Raw genomic sequence first — 14402 nt, 5'->3', positions numbered from 1 at the left:
CCCGAGACACACACCTTCTTGCTGTGAAAATGTTGTCTCCGTTTTCTTTTATAGTGATACTGATGGAGCCTGACAGAAGGGAAGATATTTGATTCGAATTTTGCAATCCCCTGCTTACTTTTCACAGTATTGTGTAGATGTATTATGGGCTTAGCAGCTTCTTTGATGTTTTTACATCTTGATGGAAATCAGCAATTTTGGGCTATCTCCCCAGGCCCTAACATTCTGCCACCCCCCCCCCAAAGGCTCGTCTGTGATTTGTTTGCGTATGTACATGTAAATATTTAATAGAAAGACATGATGTGAAGATAATGTAGCGTTAATATCTATATATCTAAGAGTTCTCAGGGAAAAGTCGTCAGAAGTACGAGTTAGAGATTGGTCATTGGGTCTCTTCTTGTTTTTTAGTCTTTTTTTTTTATGTCCAATGTCCGAGATCTATTCTGTCTTAATTATTTTCTTTGTCCCAATTTCTTTTCTAAATAATGCATTTAGGTAATTGAGTTCATCACATGTCTTCCATATTTAATAGCATGGCATTATGACAGAATGATACCCAACACCTTATATAGATATAAGGCATATAAATAACATAGGCAGTGTTGACAAGTGACATGTGAACTCGCCTCATGCATATATATTGCATATATATATCTCTGCATATATGTTTCTCTATAATGTAGGCATAGCTAATTAATGAGCGGGATGACTAGCATATGTCAGCCAGTAGGCTACTCTTTGTCTCTGCCAAGGGAATGTGTTCCTTATCTCTGAGAGAGTTGCAAAAGAGGTGGGGGGCACCCCCTCACCCACACATTCACTCTGAGGGTAGCGAGGGTGTGTGAGTTTTGGCATCCCAACTTACATTTTGTCTTATTGCCAGCTATGATCAATTTGCTGGTTATGTAAATTCACATTTCCCATTTCATTGGCTAAATAAAAAGACCACACATCCCCTCTTTATCTGGATTGGTGGATATACGTAACTAGTTCCTGCAAGTTCGGGGTTTTATCGTCCCTGCATGAAAACATCAGCGTGTTACAACCAAACATTTCAGATGTTTAGTTTAGATATAGCATATTAATTAATATACATTTAATGCTGGCATGGCAAAGTCAGTTCCTTTGTTTCCTGAGTTCAGAGTGCTGCAAGTGAATCTGAGAATCCATATCCTGGAAGGTGGGAGTTTTAGCAGCTATCAGATTGGGCATGAGTGTCCTCTCTCTGAGACCTGGCAGGATATGTTTTATGACGCAGAGGTCACATGAAGACGGGGTGTCTTGGGGAAAGTTCATCCCTGAGTCCTGGCAGAGCCTGTTTCATGACACAGAGACCTAGACCAAAAACTATATGTGCAGTTGTGCACCCTGATCATTTAACAGCACAGTTATGTTATCCCCCACCTGTTCGTCCATTTTGGAGGTGCGCCCTCTGGTGGACAAACTACAGAAGCACTGTTTCTAAATAACAGCAAACATATATTTGGCATTTCTGCATTGCAACTAGCTGACACCTCCACCTATAAGCTAAAAATCGGTCGTTATATCGGTAGAGCCAATTTGGTTCAGCTTGGGCCAAGTTGAACAACATACCGGAGTCTGCTTGGAAGCGGGCTGAGACCCACCTTGTGAAACTGTCTTGGTTCACTTCTTTTTTTTTTTGTCCATCCTAAATGAATCGAACCAAACAATCCAATCCGCGCTAAAGCGGTTAGGTGTGAAGTGCACATTTATAAGACTGGCAGAGCCAAAGGACGGTGATCAGTGAAGTCAGCTGGTCATTCTGATTATCCATCTGTCCCTCCATTTATGTCAGGGTGACCTTCACCATCTCCCTTTTCCCACCTTTTTACTGCCATATGCTCGAATCATTCTTGTTTCCTGCCAGTCAGATTCACCTTTTCAAGTATTTGCACATGGAATTCAAACACTGAAGCCTGAAGGGTTTTTGGACTTCTTACTTTTTTAGTTCTGAATTCTGTTTTTCCATTTGATCATATTATGACTGGAAAACCTTTACATTCTGTCAAAAAAATTGGTGTCCTGGCAGACCATTTACTGTAGATTCACCGTACTGACCCAGAACCATAACTGTTATCCCTCGCTACAGTATTTCTATGGCTTAAATAGGTAAACGTCAAGGCTCGAGGCCCTAAACAAACACACTGCACTTGGTTTTTCTGCACTAATGTGTCAGTGCAAACAGAAACAATAAAGGTAGCCACCTCCTCGCTAACTGTCATCATACAGGATCCCAGCATGAACAAAAATGCTGAATTCATATTAGAATCACAAGAGTGCCTTTTATTGTTTTGTCATGAGAGACATTTAAGTAATTACTTAACAGCGTACTGAGTAACTTAATTGAGTACTTATATTAAAAAAGCTAAAAAAAAAAAAAAAGTATATATATTGCTTCATGTATTATTATAGTGGTTCTCAGATTCTGGTTGGGTTTTTTTTTTACCCTGAATCATGCTTCTCTTGCTGCAGTTTCCCCACAGGCATCAGCAGCATCATCTCATATTGAATACGCTGCTCTTGATCTCTTGAAATTCAACTTCTTTCATGTCGAAACTGGTAAACCTTGCAAGGCTCTCTCTGATTTAACCTAAATAATCTCCTCAACCACGAGCCAAGATGCATTTTAAAAGAAAAAGAAAGAGGTCCGAGTGAAATTGAGACCCCATTTCCACCCCGGCATTCAAGCGCTGTCCTCATTTCCAATCTGCCCGCATTGTGATTGAATGGCAATGCACACATTGAGGGGAGCTGATGGACTCCTTTATGCTTCCCTTGAGAGACCGCCACAACTTGCAAGACAAGACTACTTTTCATTACGCTTGCTAGCTAGGCTAACATTACTTACACTGTAATATATGCAGTTACAGTATAAGTGGTGTAAGTAAGTGATTGCCACTGTAATAGATAGTAGTAGTGATATGTTGTCACCCCCTGTATAGACTGCAGGCAGCCACCCACCAGTCTGTGAGAGAGGACAGAGCTGCCTGGAACTGGATGGGTGGAGGATTGTGCCTCTTTGAGTTGACAGTCCAGTTAAATGGGTCAGCAGCCACCCTGCCTTTTGCCATGAAATGACTTGATATCCTCTCCAACCACGAAAGGTAAAAAAATTAAAGTGTGCAGCAAATCAACTGACACCATCTGACAACAGAAGGAGGTGAAGGTGTGTGTGTGTGCGTCAGTTTCTGCTTAAAACTCTAATGCAAATTTTTTTTTTGTGGGGGGGGGGGGTCAGTCACAAACTCCATGTGGGCCTACACCTCTAACGCCTCCTTTACTGACCCTGCATCTCACTAGCCCTGTGTCTCCGTCTGCCTGTGTTATCCAGGAGGGAACTATCGTGGCGTGTTCGCGCTGGGTCTGGTTCAGGGCGAGTGGAAGATGTACGTGAAGTGGCCGCTGGACAGGGAGGAGCGCAACCTCTACATCATCAATGTCACTGCCAGCGACGGGCTCTTTGTTTCCCAGGCAACAGTGGAGGTGACGGTGATAGACACCAACGACAACAGCCCCGTCTGTGACCAGGTGAAGAGTAAAAAAGCGCGTGTTGCTCTGCCAGTTGAAGGCAGAGGCAAATGGCAGTTCGTGTTAAATGCGTTGTAGGCCTACTACATTTATTTGACTCAGCTAACTGTACGTCTGTGTGTGTGTGTGTGTGTGTCTGCAGGCTGTGTACACGGCTTCAATTCCAGAGGACCTCCCTGTCAACAGTGCGCTACTGAGGGTTGGAGCTACAGATGCAGATGTGGGCGTCAGTGCCTGGATCCAGTACTCCTTACATGGTCCTGGATCCCAGGACTTCAGCATGGACCCGAACACCGGTACGGGCCTGGCGTGGCCTTGAAAAACACACCCATACAGTGCAGTTCTCTTGGAACGACACTTAACCTTTTTTTTCTCTGAACCTGCACGAATTGCAACCTCGAAAAACAATCCAGTTTGGAGTGAAGGGCAGCAGTGTGAAATGGGGCCAGGTCACCAGCTCATCACATTGCTTACACAGTTAAACACACGTTTATTCCTATTAATTATTATTATTTAGAACGCGTGTGACCCGCTTTCATGCCCCCCCCCCCCCCCCGTATGGCTCCGTCTCTTAATGTCTCACATGCATGTTTGAACCTGTCCAGGTGAGGTCAAGTCATCTGCAATTCTGGACCGTGAGATGACACCCAATTACCGGCTGGTTGCCCAGGCGACTGACGGTGGTGGGCGGTGGTGCCGTGCTGAGGTGCAGCTGGTAGTGACTGATGTGAATGACAACCCGCCCATCTTCACCCTGCCACAGTACACCGCCAGCGTCTACGAGGACACCGCCACCAAAGCCCTGCTCACCCGCATCCAGGCCATAGACCCTGATGAAGGTGATTATTATACTAGTATTGTAAAAACCCGCTGGTGTTCCCACTACTGCAAGTAGTGTTTCAAGTGCTACTAGACTGTATTTTATTTATAATAAACCCTTCATTCATGAAATGGAAGCAGATACAAAGACTCAAAGACGAGATCAGATTAAAGAGCTAGAGAGCTATGCAGAACAAATACAAATATATCAAATACATAACGTTCAAAGGTGGGGTGAGAAGCCTGAAGCCATAGTCTCCTCCTGACTCCACCCTTCCCTGATTCCTTTTGCGTGTCTTTTTAGTCTTGACTCATTTGAACGTACAAATGGGTGATATCAGAGCACACTTAACCAATAGTCTCTCCTAAAAGACATCCATGGTGTTACACTTGGTTGTACAGGTGAAAAGTGACAGAAGTGGTTGTGTCTGACCTCCGATGTGAACCTGACACTCTTCCTCTGGCTCTGCAGCAGGTGTGGGCCGCGTGGTGGTCTACTCGCTGGCCGACTCTGCAGGAGGTTCCTTCTCCATCGATAAGTCCTCAGGCATCGTGGTCCTGGAACGCATCCTCGACCGCGAGGTCCAGCCGTCTTATCAGATAACAGTCCACGCGTCTGACCAGGGCTCACCGCTGCCCCTCTCCTCACTGGTCAACGTCACGATCACTGTGCTGGACATCAATGACAACCCGCCTGTGTTTGAGCGCCGCGATCAGCTGGCGACGGTGCCTGAGGACGTGGGAGTGGGCACAGAGGTTCTGAGGGTCTATGCTGCCAGCAAGGACATCGGGACCAATGCTGAGATCACTTACAGTATCCGATCAGGCAACGAGCACGGGAAGTTCCACATCCACCCGCTGACCGGTGAGTGTGCCGTGGGCCATTTTCCAAATTCTATACATAGGGCTTAAAGCTGTGATCATTATTTTTTAATATTGAATGAAATACATGTGCGTGATGTGTCCCGGCTAGTGTCCCACCCTAACGCAAGAATGGTGCACCTTTGCTGCGGTTACAGCGCATTCGTGCCGCAGCATAGCATGCGTTACAGTAGAGGGCATGCAGCTTGCACACAGCTTTGCACAGTTAAACCCCACGACGGCACTTTGGCTCGGGATGGGATGTGACATCACACTGCATTCGGATTGTACAGACAGAACACTTCACTGCAGACTTTAAATGTTCAGTAAAAGGCTGAAACAACAGTAGAACCATTCCACAAAGTGCTGCTTCTCCACCGCCATAGCTACTGTCATTATAATGTCTGCTTTGTCCCCCAGTAATAAAATATTTGTAATTCTCCCTCAGCATTTTATTCAGTGGGCAAAAGGCAGCTGCACGTCGGCACCATCAAATGACCGAAAAAAATACTGTGCACACGCAGAAAACGCCCCGTGATCGTGGTTGAACATGATCATATGAAAAATACTGCTACGCCTCTCAGTGGCTCAGAGTTTGATGGTCGCTGTGAGACAATCACCAGTTTACCGGGAAATAAAATCAGCAAGCCGTTAAAATGTCCGGGGCTGCTGCTTGTTTATTTTTACTGACTGCCTGCCACTGTGTTGTGTTGTTTGTGTTACTGTATGTGCTGTCTGCACATCGACTGCTCAGTGGCTAGTTTAAACGTCCTAGATGCAGTCTATATTCTGCATCGTTGAAATCCGGGGTCAGGGAAATATTAAACATTGTTGATTCGTGGGGAAACCGTGAAACAAAGAGACTTTCACACCCGTAGGCCGCCTCCGGTCTTGGAAACGTCGCCTGCTGTCTTTAGGGAAGGTCTGGCAGGTGGTTTGAGGAATGACTTCAAATCATCCACAGCTTCTGCCTCCTGTATTTTCGCAGCAGAGATCCAGCCTTCCTCTGATCCCACCCACGCTTGGATGGAATCAACACATTTGCAGGTTTTTAGTCACAACAAAGTAAATAGATGGCTGAGAAATAAAACCCATTTTGTGTAAAAGGTTCCAACTCACTGCAATACATAGCCCATCAAGTTATTCACAGAATTAACATCAATTAGCGACAACTGATATGATCTTGAATATGGTGGATCGCAATGTTCAGTTAAAAACCCGGATGCGGCATCAGCTACGTTGCTGTTGCCTGAAATGTGCTCGACTTCAGTTGCACCGCCGCAACACCAGGCATCTGAACGCCCACGCACTGGCACACTGGAACGTGGCCAGGAAAACGAACCAGCGATTGCGATCCGCTGACAGATCTCGTCACCACTGGCCACTGAAACCTCAATAGTCGAATGTGCTCACTGACGCTTGCGTAACTTGGTGGAATAGTACGCCGTCCTCACCAGACTGAGGGAGGACAGCTCAGACCGCTACAATCACACACATCCACAGCGAGAGCAAAGTCCGGGGGTGCTGGACAAAATGTGTTTGATCCGAAAGCCTCCTGACGCGCTTCCGACCGAACCCACTTCACACCTTTCTGCGATTGGGGAAAAAAACGCCACATGTATCCAAAAACCACATGAGCCGGGATCACGAGCGTCAACAATGGCTCAGACTTGGGCGCGGTCCACCTAATAATCATCATGAACGCTTCCAGTCCAACTGGTTTAGCTAACCACGCCTGTCATCTAGCTTTGGCAACTTCTCTTTTTGTGTCCCAATTTGTGGCAACTTCTCTTTTTGTGTCCCAATTTGTAACAGTTGTGGCAACGAAGCTCCCTCATTTTGATGGCAGGACGCCCTGACGACAGGTTGGAAGCGCTACGCCAGGACTGGCCTAGTGAAAAACTTCCCCACTCAATGGTGGAGGACGCCAGGCTCTGTTCTCGCCACTCTTTTTTTTTATCATTTGATATCCTTTTCCACCCTCTTCACTAGTCCTACCACTGTGAGCCACCTCATATCCATCTGCTTCATGTTCGTTCAAATAGATTTCTATTTCATGTGGCGTGGCAACCCTAAACTGATCCAGTAAAATGAGGTCTTTCATGTTTTTTTGGTTAGTGAGGGCGTCACAGGAAGTCTAGTGCTACTTCTGGTTTCCTCCACAGTTCCATAAAATTCTCCAGGGTGTCGCCTAAGAACATGTAATTTCCTTCTGTAGGCTTCAGGAACACTCTCTCGGGGTCGTGTAATCCTGGGCGACTGCCTCGCACTGTGTCTTCTCTCTGAGCTCTGGAAAAAAAAAATGGCCATTTACATTCCTTTGCTATTTTCTCACACATTTCAAAAAGATGTCCACCGAATTTTCATCAAAAGGTGGTAGTGGAGTGTGTGCCTGCTTGATATCAAAGGCTGCCTCGGCTTGCTACCTCATTGCTCTAAATTTATCCATTTCAATTTGGGACAATTCTTTTTCGTATCCAGAGCTTTCTCCTTTTCTCTCTCTCTCTCTGCTCTTTCCTTTTCTTTCTGTTGCTCTGACCAAATTTATCCTCTAAGTCGAAAGCTTCCACCAATCAGAGTGCTTTAGCCCTTCAGACATCTCTTTCCAACTCAACTTCTTCCTATTTTGCAGTCACGAGTAACTCCCCCCTGCTCGGGTCAGATCCTCTAATGCTAACATAGACTCTTCCGAATCAGAAGCCATTATGCCAAGGGTGCAGTTGCTGATAGCTTTCGGCCCCGAGCCCATTGGTTTCCACTGAAGACGTACATTTTTAGAAACGGCTCGCAAATGTATAGTTTCACTTAAAAAGGCTCATTCATTTCTCCAAAAAGCTGGAACAACAATTGGAGCTCTATGGCACAGAGGAAAAAGATATATCAGGCTTTGGATGAGTGGCGTGGCGTGACTTTTCCACTAGGTGGGGCTACTAAATCTTGGCATGCTATAACAATAAAAATAATAATATCAGGATTGGAAAAAATTACAAATCAGGCTAAAGTTTTGTCAACCCACCCAAGCTAATTTTTCCCGACGTGAAACCATCCTACAGCCACCTAAATGGGCGGAAAATCGGCCAATTTGGCAACATTTCTTGGGCGCCCCAGATCCAGTTATTTTCTGGTGTCGTGTCAACCAATCAGGCGCCTCCAGGGAAAGCCGAACATATTACACACATACTGTAGGCAGCGCTTTTTTATTAGTCATCGCACGTTTCTGTTATAATGTATGATTTATGTGAGAGTAACAACTTAAATGTGTACACAAACATAACATAACACAACAATAACATTGATTGCAGGAGGAGGTGGCGCCCCAACACCCTTAACGGACCACACGCCACTGCTTTGGATACACACACAGTACTTGCTAGTAGATCAGTTCTTTGTTGGTTTGGTTCTTTTCATGCGGACCATTAACTCGCCACACATGGATGTGTTTTTCAGAACATGTTCTTCTCTCCCCCCACATGATATTTTGATTTCAGTCTCTACTCTTTACATTTATTCACACGTATATTTTCTGTTCCCTTTGTCCCCTCACCTTCCTCAGGTGCCATTTTAGTTGCCCAGCCTTTGGACTATGAGACCTGTCGGGACTACTTCTTGACAGTGGAGGCTCGTGACGGCGGCACGCCACCGCTGAGTGCCATTACTACAGTGAACATAAACCTGACCGATGTCAACGACAACGCACCCATGTTTAGCCGTGACATCTACACTGCAGTGATGTCAGAGGATGCAACCATTGGGGAGTCTGTAGTCCAGGTAGGTTTCGGTCAGAGTCCCTGGATGCATGTGTGGCCTGAGGATGGAAGTGGTCCAGAAGTACTGTACTGCACTTTTCATCCAGAACAAAATATATTTACAGGTACTGACCATAACTTTATGAAATTTGATAATGGCGGTCATGGTCCAAAGGGCATGATTACTTAGGGGTAGGGTTAGGGTGAACCCCTGACTTTTTCGGTTGCACCATCAGCTGGATTTCTGCTGAATTTGCTCTGAATATTCATGATCCCCGGAGGATAGATCATGATGGTGCGGGGGACCCTCTGACCTTTTCTTCAGAACCGCCATTTCCACAAGAAATATCAAAATCTAATGTGCAGCTTGCCATGACATTTCCTGAGCAAATTCCTGATCCCCAGAGGAAGGACATTTCATTTGGGATACTCCATCAGCTTTCCTTTAGTATCGCAGGCCAATTTCACACACAAGTAGAAGGAGAAGGCTCTAGCAGGCTCTAGGCTGCCAGCATATTCTCTCTTCATATGTGCTTTTCTTTGTGAAGAGATATGGTGGCCATGGTGGCTTGCCTTCATGTTCAGTAGTAGCCCTGATATATGTACTTGACTTGAAAGAGTCAATGTGTGTTTGTGTGTGAGAGAGTCTGCATACTGATGCTTATTTCAGTAGATGGTGGCGTACAGTGATAGTACAGTGTGGATGTCATGCCCTTCACGATTGCCCCCCCCCCCGAGACTGAAATAATGGCTTTGCGTGATCCCGTCATCAGCTTAACCGAGACGTTTGGCAATTACTGAGTCCCCAACGTGCGCTGATTTCCCCGGGTTTAATAGGCTTTAGTGGTTTATGCTTTTATTAGGTGAGCTTCACAGACAGAACAGCGTGCAAGCAGCCGCCCTGAAACACGTTTTACCTTTTATATTTGAACGGAATCACGTTTCTTCATGTGTTCGCTTTCTATCTGTAAAAATGCAATAAAAACGAATTATAGCATGGTAGCTTGTTACAAAATACATTAAGGTGTCACACGTTCGCCGTATTATTATTTTTTTCCATATCCCTTGACTTCCACTTCTGCCACGCACTGCAGCGCAGCAAAAACTCAAAAGAGACTTCCATAGTAAAACGATTAGTGGATGAGAAAAAGAACTGGGCTTTTTTTTGTTGTTTTTTTTGTCAGTGGAATAAAGAAAGACAGGTCTTAAATAGCCTTAATGTCTAAATGAAGCTGCTGCCTTCATTACCAAACAATGGAAAGCAAGTTGTACATCAATAGATATGGTGACAACTAATAACCAGTTAAATTAACCAGTTTTCTGAATATAATTTCAATTTTTTGGATGATCTCAGAATGTAATAAAGCGTGTTAATGTTTTAATGAATGACATTATTTCATCAAACAGCAGGTATTAATTCACAAGAGCACTGGCCGTTTGGATAGTAACGCTCCATTTGCAATGCAATGGCTGAGAAGAATGTGACGAATGTGGTTATATTTTTCTTATTCAAATGATCACATCTGAAGTTAAATTAAGTTCAACCATCCTTTGTGTATTACCGTCAAATGTTCAGAACGCCATGTTAAATTAAATTATGGGGGGTTTGGGTGGTAACAGTTATTTGATAATACAAAACAGCAAATGCAGGTTTCAGGTTATATTTCATTGAAGTATGTATATAAATATACATATCATTGCTGTGTTTGTACATGCTGCTGTCCAAAGCATACCTCAGTGTTTTACGTTCGTTACGTATTTTCCAGGCAGCCATTGGACATGTCCCCTTCTATTTGTGTCACACTTTAATGTTCGATTTGGAAATTTGGAAATTCACTCTTACCACACAATGATAATGTGGCATTGTCAAATGAATAAAGGTGACTTGAGTGCTCACCGGGATGGATCACTTCTCTTAAACGTGGTTCAGCTTCAGGCACCGCAGGAAAGTCACTTTGAAAAGTCAGCAGCTGCACAGCATGCTTTGGAAAATGGCCGGCAATAATGAAAATAAAACAGTTTTCAGAAAAAGCGGGTTAAAACATAATAATGTTACGGGCCAGCATAAATAAGGGACTGAAATATACGGTAATATATGTGAATATGTATTTAGTTGTGGATTGTAATGGATCATCACAAGGTGTTTCCAGAAGGGAAACTGTATTAATAAACCAACATATCAAAGCAAAAAATAACATCAGCAGGTGCACAGCATCAAACACTGAATTACTGCATGTGCTGCTGTTCTGTATCTGTCAGCCTTGTTGGAGAATATGCACTCTGTCTGTTTTACAGTTTGAAAAAAAAAAAAAAATGCATCTCATCTGCCACGTTGCCGGAGTTATTTTTGACCCGACTGTTTTCCCCACCACCTCGAAAGTGTGTGATTGGGTTGCTGAAGTTTGGGCCAAGGAGAGCCAAAATAACCTGAGCTTAGTAATGGACTCCAAAGCGGTGCAGTCACACACACACACACACACACACACAAGAACATCAAAGTCCCTGTAACCATAGAAACCTGTGCGTGCTGACAGGTTGGAAGAGAGAGGGCTCATATTTGTGCAGCTTATTAGGAATTGGCGATATATATGGATGGGAACTATCTCGTCCCATTTGCGTTTATGTAATTATATAATATATTATGTTCACCCTGCCTGTGTGTGTGCAGCTGGTAGCCGAGGATGTTGACAGTCAGCTGAATGGAGCCATCCTCTACTCTATCGTCAGTGGAGACCGGGACAACCAGTTCTTCATTGACCCACTCCGTGGAGTCATCAAGGTCAACAAGCAACTGGACCGTGAGACAGTGAGGACACACACACACACACACACACACACACACACACACACACACACACACACTATTCATATACTATAACTATAGAGAGGCTTTACTCAGCATCGCTACCTCACAGACAGTGAAGAACAGCTTTGTTTGAAAGGCTTCATGTGCATTTGAGCGCTATAACCTACATCAAGGTTAACGGATTAAACTGAATATGTATATTTTTAGCAAACTTGGAACCCCAACTCTAAAGTTACGTGGAAATATTTGCAGTAGTGTAGGATTAATAATCAAACTTGAACATGAAACATTTCTCCCGGCAGCAAGCTGAGCTGACATAACCCACGTGGTGAAAACCTGCAACCAAGCATCGGGCTTCTTACTCTGTGTTTTATTCAACGGATTATTGCCTCGTGTTTACAGCACCGTCTGGTGGTGTGGCCCTCGTGATGTGCAGCTCATGACATGTCAGTTGGCCATCTCCATGCAGGCATGCGGGAGCCAGCGTGTGAAACGAGCCGCCGTGGTGTTTGCTCCGAGTGTGAACTCTCGCGGCCGACCAGCGTTTGATGTGAAGAAGGAACCGGTTGGCGGCTGATGAGCTCGCTGGGAGCCGGTTTTGCTGTTAGGAGGTGGATCCCTGACCAGATGGCAGCTAATCACACTTGAGCAGGAAACACACGCGCGAAGCAGCTCTGAATATGAGCTCTTTCATTTGCAGCATGAAAAAAAAAATGGAAGGCATGAACCCCCTGCCTGCCTGCCCCCCCCCCCCCCCCCCCCCGAGCTGTTTCTCACCCTTCTTCTTCCTCTTCATATTCTGCTTCTTCTTCATCTCCTTCTCCTCCACAGTGCTTGGAAAAACTTCAGAAATGTTCATATTCCTATCATAAAGTATTCATGAGTGCGGCGGTCGATGAGCCGTCTGAGCGTGCTCAGAAAAAGAGTGCAGGGGCGTGTGGGAGGGCGGGGGGGGGGGGGGATCAAAGCTTTTGGCTGATGAAAGTGTGTTTGGGGTTATCACACAGAGAGCAGCAGCATTCTCTGTGTCAGTGTGTGTGTGTGTGTGTGTGTGTGTGCAACACTGATGTGGCCATCCACATGTGTGTGTGTGAGTTAATACTTATGTATGTATGTATGTGTGTGTGTGTGCGTGTGTTTACATATGTATCCTCCTCATTTCCATACTGGCTCTTCTCTTCTCCCCCCGCCCCCCCCCACAACCCCCCGCCCTGTCTCTCCGCTAAGCAGGTCATGGCTGTTTATTACAGAGGTTTATGTTTTCATATGTCTCAGGCAGCAGAATATTGTTTTGTTGCCGCTGCATTGCATTTCTGCTCGGTGTGCTTCATTAGCTCTTTATTATAAAGCAATATGGAGGAGCAGAAAAATATCCTGCAGCGGGTTTAGGGAAGACTGAGCAGCATGCCAGGGGAACAAAACAAAAACTATAATATGAACATTTCGACCCGGTGGGTCTCTGTCAATCAAGAAACCTTGGTTAGCATCTGTTGCTACGCCTAAAATACGGCCACAGATTCAATTCGTGTCCACGCCCAGCAGTTACAGAGCAACGTGGCCCTTCATGTGGAGGGGTGCTTTGCGTCACCTGATGGATGGAAGTCCAACGTTCGCCCTCCTTTTTAGCTCTGGTTTTGGTCGCCACCAACTCCTGGGGGGGGGGGGGGGGGGGGGGGGTATATGGGCTCTGTCGCGCTCCACCATGTTCACCAGCTGGTCTCTTAACTGTGTCGTGTGCAGTGGCTTCCTACAGCTTTTTCCTCTGAATTAAGGCTGGGCTTCTGGCTGGGGGGGGGGGGGCATGGTTCAGGATTCACAGTCAAACAAAACTGTCCGCCCACTCTTTCACAAGATACATTTAAAAGGAAGACTTGTGAATAACGGGAAGATGTCACGAACACCTTTCACACTCCTGAGGGGATAATACCTTCAGATTTGAATCTCCCTTTGCTTAGCCTCTGCTGCCCCCCCCCCCCCAGGACAAATGGCACATTTTAACCACAAGGAAAGGCCTGAAAATGCTGTTGTTGTCCAGCATTTTTTTTCTTCATGGCTTACGTGTCCTCCGTTGTGTCTGTCCTTGTAGGTTCCCAGCTACTCGTTGGCCATCAGGGCTCTGGATAGTGGAATACCGCCCATGTCCTCCACCGTGATGGTCAACATAGACATCTCCGACATCAATGACAACCCGCCCACCTTCTCCCCGGCTAACCTCACCACTGTCATACAGGTGAGCCTGATGATTGACACGATATTCCCTTAAACACCTTTTTGTCACAGTGTTTTAGGTCTCCGTTACACCCTTTGAATAAGTCAAAGATGGAGAGCCAAACGACTTTTTGTCTACCTTACAGCAGGAGTGGACTAAACCATGTGCAAACCTTAGTCTGTCTATTTATTTAGCCAACACTAGTAGTCTACTTATACTGCTAAAAATAAATCAAAATCAAAATTGCAGATAAAACAAACATTCAATGCCAGGTTTTTTGAGAGCCCTACCCATTTACTAAGTTCCACTACCCCCCCCCCCGCCAGCACTACGCCATCTACACTAGTTTTGTTATATCTGTATTATTATCTCAGCAAACATTTGGCAACAGCTTTTTGTTCTCTTCTGCGTG

At 45.2% G+C, this 14402-nt stretch overlaps 1 protein-coding gene across 1 annotated transcript in view; it reads left to right on the top strand.

The window, feature by feature from the left end:
• The window catches only part of fat3a (FAT atypical cadherin 3a), a 134566-nt gene that overhangs the window by 103501 nt on the left and 16663 nt on the right, over positions 1 to 14402 (top strand). The window contains exons 13-19 of the mRNA XM_070905520.1: positions 3353 to 3549; positions 3692 to 3845; positions 4155 to 4388; positions 4841 to 5233; positions 8783 to 8997; positions 11644 to 11781; positions 13868 to 14011. Coding sequence (XP_070761621.1) covers positions 3353 to 3549; positions 3692 to 3845; positions 4155 to 4388; positions 4841 to 5233; positions 8783 to 8997; positions 11644 to 11781; positions 13868 to 14011 — 1475 coding nt within the window. The remainder of the gene's footprint in view (positions 1 to 3352; positions 3550 to 3691; positions 3846 to 4154; positions 4389 to 4840; positions 5234 to 8782; positions 8998 to 11643; positions 11782 to 13867; positions 14012 to 14402) is intronic.

Source organism: Enoplosus armatus, chromosome 5 (genome assembly GCF_043641665.1).
Source record: "Enoplosus armatus isolate fEnoArm2 chromosome 5, fEnoArm2.hap1, whole genome shotgun sequence".
NCBI classification, from domain to species: domain Eukaryota; kingdom Metazoa; phylum Chordata; class Actinopteri; order Centrarchiformes; family Enoplosidae; genus Enoplosus; species Enoplosus armatus.
The sequence above is the reverse complement of the archived record's forward strand: the minus strand, read 5'-3'. Positions and strand labels throughout refer to the sequence as shown.